This window comes from Rutidosis leptorrhynchoides, chromosome 2 (assembly GCF_046630445.1).
Source record: "Rutidosis leptorrhynchoides isolate AG116_Rl617_1_P2 chromosome 2, CSIRO_AGI_Rlap_v1, whole genome shotgun sequence".
In the NCBI taxonomy this organism is placed as follows: domain Eukaryota; kingdom Viridiplantae; phylum Streptophyta; class Magnoliopsida; order Asterales; family Asteraceae; genus Rutidosis; species Rutidosis leptorrhynchoides.
This window is the reverse complement of record NC_092334.1, coordinates 130,295,985-130,308,599: the sequence shown is the minus strand read 5'-3', so window position 1 is coordinate 130,308,599 and position 12,615 is coordinate 130,295,985. Positions and strand designations below refer to the sequence as shown.

Here is a 12,615-nt window from a genome sequence, read left to right as displayed (position 1 = left end):
ATAAAAAAAAAATACTTATTAATACAAGCAATTTTTACATATATCATAAAGCATAAGCATACTATATTACATATATTACACCACACGAATACAACTATCTTATTCCGACTCGCTTGTTTCTTCTTCTTCTTCAGTTTTGGTTCGTTTTGCCAAGTTTCTAGGGATATATGATGTTCCCCTAATACGAGCTGTCGTTTTCCACATTGGTTTAGAAAAACCTGGTGGTTTAGAGGTTCTCGGGTCATTGTTACAACTTAAGGACTTCGGGGGTTGACGATACATATAAAGTTCATCGGGGTTGGAATTAGATTTCTCTATTTTTATGCCCTTTCTCTTATTATTTTCTTTTGCCTTTTTAAATTCAGTTGGGGTAATTTCTATAACATCATTGAAATTCTCGTCGGAATCCGATTCATCGGAGAATTGGTAATCCTCCCAATATTTTGCTTCCTTGGCGGAAACACCATTGACCATAATTAACCTTAGTCGGTTGGTTGAGGATTTTCTTTTACTTAACCGTTTTATTATTTCCCCCACCGGTTCTATTTCTTCATCCGGTTCCGATTCTTCTTCCGGTTACGACTCTTCTTCCGGTTCCTCTTCGGGAACTTGTGAATCATTCCACGAATCATTCCAATTTACGTTTGACTCTTCATTATTATTAGGTGATTTAATGGGACTTGTTCTAGAGGTAGACATCTATCACATAATATCAAACGCGTTAAGAGATTAATATATCACATAATATTCACATGTTAAAAATATATAGTTTCCAACAAAATTTGTTAAGCAATCATTTTTCAAGTAAACACGGTCGAAGTCCAGACTCACTAATGCATCCTAACAAACTCGATAAGACACACTAATGCAAAATTCTGGTTCTCTAAGACCAACGCTCGGATACCAACTGAAATGTCCCGTTTTTATTGATTAAAAACGTTCCATATTAAATGATTTCGTTGCGAGGTTTTGACCTCTATATGAGACGTTTTTCAAAGACTGCATTCATTTTAAAACAAACCATAACCTTTATTTCATCAATAAAGGTTTAAAAAGCTTTACCTAGATTATCAAATAATGATAATCTAAAATATCCTGTTTACACACGACCATTACATAATGGTTTACAATACAAATATGTTACAACAAAATAAGTTTCTTGAATGCAGTTTTTTACACAATATCATACAAGCATGGACTCCAAATCTCGTCCTTATTTAAGTATGCGACAGCGGAAGCTCTTAATAATCACCTGAGAATAAACATGCCTAAAACGTCAACAAAAATATTGGTGAGTTATAGGTTTAACCTATATATATCAAATCATAATAATAGACCACAAGATTTCATATTTCAATACACATCCCATACATAGAGATAAAAATCATTCATATGGTGAACACCTGGTAACCGACATTAACAAGATGCATATATAAGAATATCCCCATCATTCCGGGACACCCTTTGGATATGATATAAATTTCGAAGTACTAAAGCATCTGGTACTTTGGATGGGGTTTGTTAGGCCCAATAGATCTATCTTTAGGATTCGCGTCAATTAGGGTGTCTGTTCCCTAATTCTTAGATTACCAGACTTAATAAAAAGGGGCATATTCAATTTCGATAATTCAACCATAGAATGTAGTTTCACGTACTTGTGTCTATTTTGTAAATCATTTATAAAACCTGCATGTATTCTCATCCCAAAAATATTAGATTTTAAAAGTGGGACTATAACTCACTTTCACAGATTTTTACTTCGTCGGGAAGTAAGACTTGGCCACTGGTTGATTCACGAACCTATAACAATATATACATATATATCAAAGTATGTTCAAAATATATTTACAACACTTTTAATATATTTTGATGTTTTAAGTTTATTAAGTCAGCTGTCCTCGTTAGTAACCTACAACTAGTTGTCCACAGTTAGATGTACAGAAATAAATCGATAAATATTATCTTGAATCAATCCACGACCCAGTGTATACGTATCTCAGTATTGATCACAACTCAAACTATATATATTTTGGAATCAACCTCAACCCTGTATAGCTAACTCCAACATTCACATATAGAGTGTCTATGGTTGTTCTGAAATATATATAGATGTGTCGACATGATAGGTCGAAACATTGTATACGTGTCTATGGTATCTCAAGATTACATAATATACAATACAAGTTGATTAAGTTATGGTTGGAATAGATTTGTTACCAATTTTCACGTAGCTTAAATGAGAAAAATTATCCAATCTTATTTTACCCATAACTTCTTCATTTTAAATCCGTTTTGAGTGAATCAAATTGCTATGGTTTCATATTGAACTCTATTTTATGAATCTAAACAGAAAAAGTATAGGTTTATAGTCGTAAAAATAAGTTACAAGTCGTTTTTGTAAAGGTAGTCATTTCAGTCGAAAGAACGACGTCTAGATGACCATTTTAGAAAACATACTTCCACTTTGAGTTTAACCATAATTTTTGGATATAGTTTCATGTTCATAATAAAAATCATTTTCTCAGAATAACAACTTTTAAATCAAAGTTTATCATAGTTTTTAATTAACTAACCCAAAACAGCCCGCGGTGTTACTACGACGGCGTAAATCCGGTTTTACGGTATTTTTCGTGTTTCCAGGTTTTAAATCATTAAGTTAGCATATCATATAGATATAGAACATGTGTTTAGTTGATTTTAAAAGTCAAGTTAGAAGGATTAACTTTTGTTTGCGAACAAGTTTAGAATTAACTAAACTATGTTCTAGTGATTACAAGTTTAAACCTTCGAATAAGATAGCTTTATATGTATGAATCGAATGATGTTATGAACATCATTACTACCTTAAGTTCCTTGGATAAACCTACTGGAAAAGAGAAAAATGGATCTAGCTTCAACGGATCCTTGGATGGCTCGAAGTTCTTGAAGCAGAATCATGACACGAAAACAAGTTCAAGTAAGATCATCACTTGAAATAAGATTGTTATAGTTATAGAAATTGAACCAAAGTTTGAATATGATTATTACCTTGTATTAGAATGATAACCTACTGTAAGAAACAAAGATTTCTTGAGGTTGGATGATCACCTTACAAGATTGGAAGTGAGCTAGCAAATTGAAAGTATTCTTGATTTTATGTAACTAGAACTTGTAGAATATATGAAGAACACTTAGAACTTGAAGATAGAACTTGAGAGAGATCAATTAGATGAAGAAAATTGAAGAATGAAAGTGTTTGTAGGTGTTTTTGGTCGTTGGTGTATGGATTAGATATAAAGGATATGTAATTTTGTTTTCATGTAAATAAGTCATGAATGATTACTCATATTTTTGTAATTTTATGAGATATTTCATGCTAGTTGCCAAATGATGGTTCCCACATGTGTTAGGTGACTCACATGGGCTGCTAAGAGATGATCATTGGAGTGTATATACCAATAGTACATACATCTAAAAGCTGTGTATTGTACGAGTACGAATACGGGTGCATACGAGTAGAATTGTTGATGAAACTGAACGAGGATGTAATTGTAAGCATTTTTGTTAAGTAGAAGTATTTTGATAAGTGTATTGAAGTCTTTCAAAAGTGTATAAATATATATTAAAACACTACATGTATATACATTTTAACTGAGTCGTTAAGTCATCGTTAGTCGTTACATGTAAGTGTTGTTTTGAAACCTTTAGGTTAACGATCTTGTTAAATGTTGTTAACCCAATGTTTATAATATCAAATGAGATTTTAAATTATTATATTATCATGATATTATCATGTATGAATATCTCTTAATATGATATATATACATTAAATGTCTTTACAACGATAATCGTTACATATATGTCTCGTTTAAAAATCATTAAGTTAGTAGTCTTGTTTTTACATATGTAGTTCATTGTTAATATACTTAATGATATGTTTACTTATCATAGTATCATGTTAACTATATATATATATCCATATATATGTCATCATATAGTTTTTACAAGTTTTAACGTTCGTGAATCACCGGTCAACTTGGGTGGTCAATTGTCTATATGAAACATATTTTAATTAATCAACTCTTAACAAGTTTGATTGCTTAACATGTTGGAAACATTTAATCATGTAAATATCAATCTCAGTTAATATATATAAACATGGAAAAGTTCGGGTCACTACATACACTGGGTCGTGGATTGATTCAAGATAATATATATTGATTTATTTCTGTACATCTAACTGTGCACAACTAGTTGTAAGTTACTAACGAGGACAACTGACTTATTAAACTCAAATCATTAAAACATAACAAAAAATGTTGTAAATATATTTTGAACATACTTTGATATATATGTACATATTTGTTATAGGTTCGTGAATCAACCAGTGGCCAAGTCTTACTTCCCGACGAAGTAAAAATCTGTGAAAGTGAGTTATAGTCCCATTTTTAAAATCTAATATTTTTGGGATGAGAATACATGCAGTTTTATAAATGTTTTACGAAATAGACACAAGTAATTGAAACTACATTATATGAGTGAATGATCGAAGCCGAACATGCCCCTTTTGCTTGGTAGCCTAAGAATTAGTAAACCGATCTACTAATTGACGCGAATCCTAAAGATAGATCTATTGGGCCTAACGAACCACATCCAAAGTACCGGATCTTTAGTACTTCGAATTCGTTTTTTATCATGTCCGATGGATTTCCCGGAATGATAGGGGATATTCTTATATGCATCTTGTTAATGTCGGTTACCAGGTGTTCACCATATGAATAATTTTTATCTCTATGTATGGGATGTATATTGAAATATGAAATCTAGTGGTCTATTATTACGATTTGATAAATATATAGGTTAAACCTATAACTCACCAACATTTTTGTTGACGTTTAAAGTATGTTTATTCTCAGGTGATTATTAAGAGCTTCCGATGTTGCATGCTAAAATATGGACAAGATTCGGTGTCAGCATGATTGTATAATATTGTTTAAAACTGCATTCGAGATTTACTTTGTTGTAACATATTAATATTGTAAACCAATATGTATTGGTAGTGTGTATGTGTGATATTTTTAGATTATCATTTCTTGATAATCTAGGTGGTGTCTTTTTAACCTTGTCGATAAAATAAAGGTTATGGTTTGTTTTAAAAATGAATGCAGTCTTTGAAAAACGTCTCATGTAGAGGTCAAAACCTCGCAAAGAGATCAATTAATATGAAACGTTTATAATCGATATGAATGGGACATTTCAAATGAGGTCGCCGAACGTATGAATCGTACGTTAAATGAGAGGACTAAGAGCATGAGACTACATGCCGGTTTGCCTAAGATGTTTTGGGCGGATGCGGTTAGTACGACGGCTTATTTGATCAATAGGGGACCCTCAACACCATTGGGTTTTCGAATTCTCGAGGAAGAATGGCAAGGTAAAAAGGTGAGTTATGGTCATCTTAGAATCTTTGGGTGCAATGCATATGTGAAGACCAAGGATGCAGATAGAGACAAGCTTGAGGCTAAGTCAAAGAGGTGTACTTTCATTGGTTACGGTTCAGATGAGATGGGTTATCGATGTTGGGATAACGAGGCTAGAAAAGTGATTCGTTCTCGTGATATTACCTTTGATGAAGATTCGGTTTATGGCAAACCGAAAACGGGGTCCTAAACCGGATTATGTTACTTTTGACGATGTTTCTATTGATGATCTTGCAGGTTCCAGTGGGAGTTCGGGTAACAATGAATTGCCGAATAATGGTGAGGCGTCACAAAGTGCTAATGATGAAGATGGTTCGGAAAGCGGTGAAAGTTCCGAACATAGTGGGAGTTCTAGTGATGAGGAGGATGATAATGAAACCGGTCCAACCATACCGGTTGCTCCTACACCTAGAAGTTCTACTAGAGTGCCCAAGCTTAATCCTAGGTATTCTTCATCAACAAACTACTTGCTCTATACCAAGAATGGTGAACCCGAGAGTTACTTTGAGGCGAGAAAATCAAAAGAATTCATACAATGGAAGTTTGCCATGAAAGAAGAGACGGGGTCACTTGAGAAGAATAAAACTTGGTCACTAGTGAAATTACCTCATGATAAAAGGGCGTTGCAAAGTAAATGGGTGTATCGAATCAAGAATGAGTTGGATGGCAAGAAAAGGTACAAGGCTCGTTTGGTGGTTAAAGGCTTTCAACAAAAGGAAGGGGTTGACTACAACGAGATATTTTCACCGGTAGTTAAAATGACTACTATTCATTTGGTACTTGCTATAGTTGCATCTGAGGACTTACATCTTGAGCAACTAGATGTGAAGACCTCATTCTTACACGGAGATCTTCATGAAGAGATCTATATGAAGCAACCCGAGGGCTTTGAGGTAAACGGTAAAGAGAAATGGGTTTGTAAGCTAAAGAAAAGTTTGTATGGATTGAAGCAAGCACCTCGGCAATGGTACTTGAAGTTTGATGAGTTTATGAAGAAGATTGATTTCTTAAGACGTGAAGGCGATCATTGTTGCTATTTGAAGAAATTCAAGTCTTCTTATATCATCTTGTTATTGTATGTTGATGATATGTTGATTGCGGGTTCTAACATGTCCGAAATCAACAAGTTGAAGAGATCACTTTCCCATGAGTTCGAGATGAAAGACCTTGGTGGAGCTAGGCAAATACTTGGTATGAGTATTGTGCGTGATCGTGTGAAAGGTACTCTATACTTGTCTCAAACTAAATACATTGAGAAAGTAGTAGAGAAGTTCAACATGGAGAATTCAAAGGCTCGTTATATGCCTTTGGGAAGCTCAATAAGGTTATCGGAAAGTCAATCACCTAAAACGGAAGAAGACAAGGCGGAAATGGAGAAGGTTCCGTATGCATCGGCTGTAGGTAGTGTTATGTATGCCATGGTTTGTACGAGACTGGATATTGCCCATGCGATAGGGGTAGTAAGCCGTTATATGTCTAAACCGGGGAAAGAGCATTGTGAAGCGGTCAAATGGTTGCTTCGTTACTTGAAAGGTACTTCAAATATGAGATTGTGTTTTACTAAAAACAATGTTATACTTAGAAGTTATGCGGATGCTAATTTGGGTGGATGTGATGATTCGGGGAAAAGCACTACGGGTTATGTTTTCACATTAGGGAAGACGGCGATTAGTTGGATGTCTCGACTACAAAGAAGTGTTGCTTTATCAACAACGGAGGCCGAATATATGGCTATTGCGGAAGCTGCTAAAGAGCTTGTGTGGTTGAAGGACTTCTTGAGTGAGTTGGGTAAAAGACAAGACTATTGCGTCTTGTATTGTGATAATCAAAGTGCGGTTCATCTTGGGAAGAATCCGGTGTTTCATAGTCGTACGAAACACATCAAGTTGAGGTATCATTTCATTCGACATCATATAAGAGATGGTACTTTAATTTTAAAGAAAGTCCTTGGTTCGAAGAATCCCGCGGATATGCTTACTAAGGTGGTTACGACGGACAAGTTGAGGTTTTGCATTGCCTCAACTGATCTTCTCATGAATTGATGAGAGAAGACCTCGACTAGAGAATTAGAGGGTTGATATTTCGATTCTAACAAGTAGTGTTGAAGACCTTGTATCGAAAGTCTACTCATCCGAAGTATGCATTGAGTGTGCGTGTCCCAAATGGAGTTTGGCGGTATAATGATGGCTTAACGTTCTTGGTTAGATTGTTTGGTTGACGGGTTAACGATAGTGGATTTGTTTAAAGGCTACTTCAAGTGGCAGATTGTTGAATGTAAAGTAGATTAAACAAATTAGTGGGTCCAATAAGAAGTGGTATCAATCGTTGAATGTGGAGTAGATTTGAGAAACAAATAAAAGAGTTGGAAGAATATCAATATCATGAAGTTGGTGATTTGGAGTTGGAAGATATCAATGTCATGGAGTTGGTGACATTTCTCACCTTTCATGTGAGACTTCAAACTGAGAGCGTATTTACTTGTTTCTTCATTTAAATTCCCCTATAAATAAAGACCTAGATGTAACCTGTAACTTAGAGCATAAAAATATCAATATAATTCTCTAGTTGGCCGTGGAATAAAGCAATCACAACGATTGCATATAACCACGTTATTTTGCTTGTGTCGATTTAATTTTTCGCATTGTTCTTTCGTTTATCTTTTGTGGATTGAGTAATTTTCTTTAATTACTCATATTGTCGGGTCCTAAAATCCTAACAGTAGTAACATATATGAAGCTAGGTTTTCATGTATACCACTCAAACCAACACAAAACCATATCATAAAATCTATACAAAGCAAACACAAAAACAGTCACTTTTTTACCCGAGCATAAAACCAATTATATGTCCGGGTAAAAAATTCATAAAGTTTCAGCAACGATATTTGGAAATTTCTTCAGTGATATCCAATAGGGGCTGGATTGTCCTTCAGCTCAAGTCCTTGAACATGTATATCCTGCAGTATAATCAACATCCCAAAATATACTGTAAAAATTAATGGTTAATGCCGATTGGTTAAAAAAATGTTCCTTTTTCCGTCAGATTTGTGACTAATGTCCCTTCAGCGTTACAGATGGCACCCCGTTGGAGGTGACAGGAGGGGCGTCGGAAAGCTGAAACCTTGGATTCAACCTAATCTAACCCTCTTGCTGACGCTAGGATATGAATGGTCTTAGAAGACTTGCTGCGTATATATTGACTCCGGTTTGTAGGATCACTCCAATTGTTATCCATACTAAAGTAACTTTGTGGTAATTATCCATTTTCCCTATCTCAAGTTCTATTAGTAAATTATGTGTCATCTTTTTAACAGCTACAAAAAATGGAAGATTTGGAAATATTTGAGTATTTCTGGGCTTTCTTTGTAAACGTATGTAATTTAAGTTATTTGGGTGAGAAAATATTTTATTTTTATGTATAATCAAGTTATCCCTTAATCATTTTTGACTTATCTTGATTAATGAAGTCTGAACCTTAGATTGTAAGACTATCAGAACGCCAACTAATAAAATGTATAAGTGATTCTTATTCAATAGTTGTGCTTTTCCTATTTCATTATAACTTGGTTCCATCTTGCCATTTAACTAAATCGTCTCCCTTTTCATTTTTGTTCTTTAAAGGCAAATTGCTCAAAAAGGTAACATAAAAGTCACAATTTCTCAATAAATGGTATATCGTTTTTTCTTTGCCAAAAAGGTGTTTGATTTAAATTTAGCGCGTAAAAAATATTCTGATTTAAAAAAAAAATATCAATAAAGGTAATATCCGTACACATGTGTTTCGACATAGAGGTCACCTCATCCAAAAATATCAACTTTTATGTTACTTTTTTTTTGGCAATTTGCCCCATGTTAAAAAGGTTACTAAATTTGACTATCCATCGTTTCTGATTATAAAACCCCTTTCCACGTCCATCAATTGTCATCATATTCCTGAAACTTTCAAGACCTATAAAATCTATGGCAACGTTCATTCACCATAGCCCGGTTGAATTGGGTTGACTTGAGTTTGTCAACCCAGATCACATAGCCGTCTATTCAAAGAAAGATCACCTCAATTCTCAAGTCACTATGGTCAATATCCTCAATTTTTACGAATGAACAATTTACCTTATCAATCTTTTTTGGAGACTATCTCCTGAATCGTCTACGGAGTTCCACATTCAACGCACAAAAGCTTATTTTAAATGACCAAAATATCATCTTCTCTTGACTTCCAGTTTCAACTCAGATGTTAATAACCTCACAAATTATCCAATAATTCGAAGTTAGATATATCCCTCAATGACTTAATCTTGCCAAGCCAAAACGAAACAGTAAATCGTCAATTTGACACCCTATCCATTGTTGCCAACCAAGGATCGTAAAATTTTATCTTTTTTGGGCACTTATAAACTAGATATATCTTTAATCCTGCAATATATTCTTGTTTAAAGCCTCGAGTCTCATTGGTATGCAAATCATATGTCACTGGCTCAAAACCAATTAATCGTTCCATTCCCTACTCATAATTCAGAAGCAGTGGCAACGAAAAATCATAATCTAAACAGATTAATCAACTACTAGCAAACTTCGTTTGAGATTCCAGTCTCCTTCAAAATGAATCTTGAAAGACGAAATCTCATGAAGTTCGAGGCAAGTAAAAACAACCCTGCCAACAGAATATACGTCAACACCATCAATTAAAAGAACACAGCAAACATATTTCTTCAATAGTAGTAGTAACATATATGAAGCTAGGTTTTCATGTATAGCACTCAAACCAACACAAAACCATCATAAAATCTATACAAAAGTAAACACAAAACAGTCACTTTTACCCGAAATTAAAACCAATTATTCGTCCGGGTAAAAGATTCATAGAGTTTAAACAACAAAGTTTGAATTTCCTTCAGTGATATCCAATGGGGGCTGGATTGTCCTTCAGCTCAAGTCCTTGAACATGTATATCCTGCAGTATAATCAACATCCCAAAATATCAATAACTTCATAAAAACAATATACCAAATCAAAAAGAGACATCAAATTAAACAAAATAAACGAGAATTATATACCGAAGCAAAGTGATTAACATCACGATGATGAGCCTCATCTGCTCTAACAACCATCACAACATCACGAAGGGTCGAATCAGCAGGCAGACGCCAATAGTCAATAGCAATAGCAGGCGCCTTAACATTTTCAATGTTACCTTTATCTAGCTCCTTCAAAAACTCTGTATACGAGTGAATCGCTTCCTCTTCAAGGTACCCGGTGATCCGATGAGCTAGTTTTGGCGAAGCAAGATAGGCAAGAAAGTAGGCGTTAAAGAAAACACCTTGAACAGCAAAAACAAGGGCCCGTTCATACCATTTCGGCTTAGCAACCTCCATAAAAGTCATCAAATGCATTCTTTCATTCTCTGCTTCTTCTAACAAAGCCTTGATCCACCCACCACTCTGTTCGAAACGTCGTAGTGATTTGCAGTGAAGAAGCATTCCTCCTACCATTCCGGGAACAGCAGCCACAGTTTCAAGCATCATTGCTCGACATCCATATCGCCTCTGTTACATTTAAACCATTATTAGTTATATTCGAATTTCATATAGAAAAAGCTATATTATAATAGGCTTGGGGTAAAATTCGTCACCCGAAAGAAGATATCAGTAGGGAGTCGGAGCGACTTGACAGTATAATACGCGAATTTATCCATAAACGTCTTTGGAACATGGTGTTTCGTTAGATCAATCGAAAGATCTGCTTGGTACGTCTCCCATGGCTGTCAAAATAATTCAAATCCGAACAGGGTTACATATAAAAAAAAACTGTCACACTTTCAATAACAATAACATTACTATCAGTATATATCAAAACTATTAAAAATAGCAAACTTAATTCTTTGTATCAATTCTAATTCTTTGTATCAATTCTATAAACAAATTATTTAGCAAAATTAGTTAGTAAGAGACCATTCATGACTAGCTAAATATTAGAAATTAAAAAAATACCCAATAAATTTACTATTAAAATTTCTTCACAATAGATGAAAACATTAACAACAGAAAACTCGCATATATACTACAATCAAAATTACATATATCATATTCTAACAATGATTAACGAAATTAATAGTTCAAAAAATTGTAAGCACGATTATTTTATGATCAATATATATAACAGTAAAAACGGAAAATAAATATAGATACATACATATTGATATATATAGATACATAATGTTTATTAAAGAAGAGATGCTTACCCTAAAACAATTCCACTTCCATTCAGTACCATCTGCCCTAGTAATTTTAGACGGTTGCACTCCCCAATAACTACCGACCTTATTATTATCTTTCGGACCACCACCGGCGGTTGCGCCACCGTTACCTACCGTCTCTTCCTTGTGTTCTTTCTCGCCTAACGTCATAGTACTCGCATTACGAGCACCGATCACCGGAGATGACTTCATCCACCACGCAAACACCGCCGGCTCTCCGACACCGGTTGTGAACAAACGTGGAGCGATGACAGATCGAACAGCAGTAATTGATCCACGACTCATCATCTTAGTTGATGATTTGTTTACTGAAAACTGAAATTGAATTTAAGAATTTTAAGAAAATGGAAGTTTGCGAGATATTCGGAAAGTGTGTGTAAACGAAGGTGTTGTTAGTGTGTGTTTTGAATGATATTGATTTATTTCTTGGAGAGAAAGGGTTTATGGGTGGTTTTATATCACACAAAAAGTGTGTGGCGGTGAATTGATACGATGACGTTTCGTGTCGAATTGTGGATCGAGGATAAACGGCGTCGTTATAGCGTTTGTGTGGGTTTACGTTTTTCCTATTTTAGCCTTACGTTTCTTTGTAGAATCGTTAAATAATCTTTAAAGATGATTCTAGAAATCGACGTAAATCTAGTCATATGTACGGCGTGTAAAAAAATTATTGTAATTCGGAATTGTGTATAACATTTGAATATTGAAAAATCAATACCAAGTTTTTTGTCCTTCTCTTTTTATTTATTTATAATTTATATTTATTTCTTTAGATATGTTATCTATTTATAGTCTATAGTTTTTAATAAATCTCTATAACGTTAATATCACAATTAAAGATTATTAAAACTTAAAAAATTTAAAAATAAACAGAAAAATTCTAAACTCTAATGATGATCTCACT

General features: G+C 34.2%; 1 protein-coding gene across 1 annotated transcript; it reads right to left on the bottom strand.

Annotated features, from left to right (window-relative positions):
• Positions 1-10,148: 10,148 nt before the first annotated feature.
• On the bottom strand, positions 10,149-12,145 carry LOC139891404 (ubiquinol oxidase 2, mitochondrial-like). Its single transcript, XM_071874371.1, has 4 exons — positions 11,697-12,145; positions 11,088-11,216; positions 10,513-11,001; positions 10,149-10,409 (listed from the first exon to the last, which is right to left on the bottom strand). Exons 1-4 carry the CDS (start codon positions 11,997-11,999, stop codon positions 10,350-10,352), a joined length of 981 nt encoding a protein of 326 aa, XP_071730472.1. The 5' UTR covers positions 12,000-12,145; the 3' UTR covers positions 10,149-10,349.
• Positions 12,146-12,615: the final 470 nt, after the last annotated feature.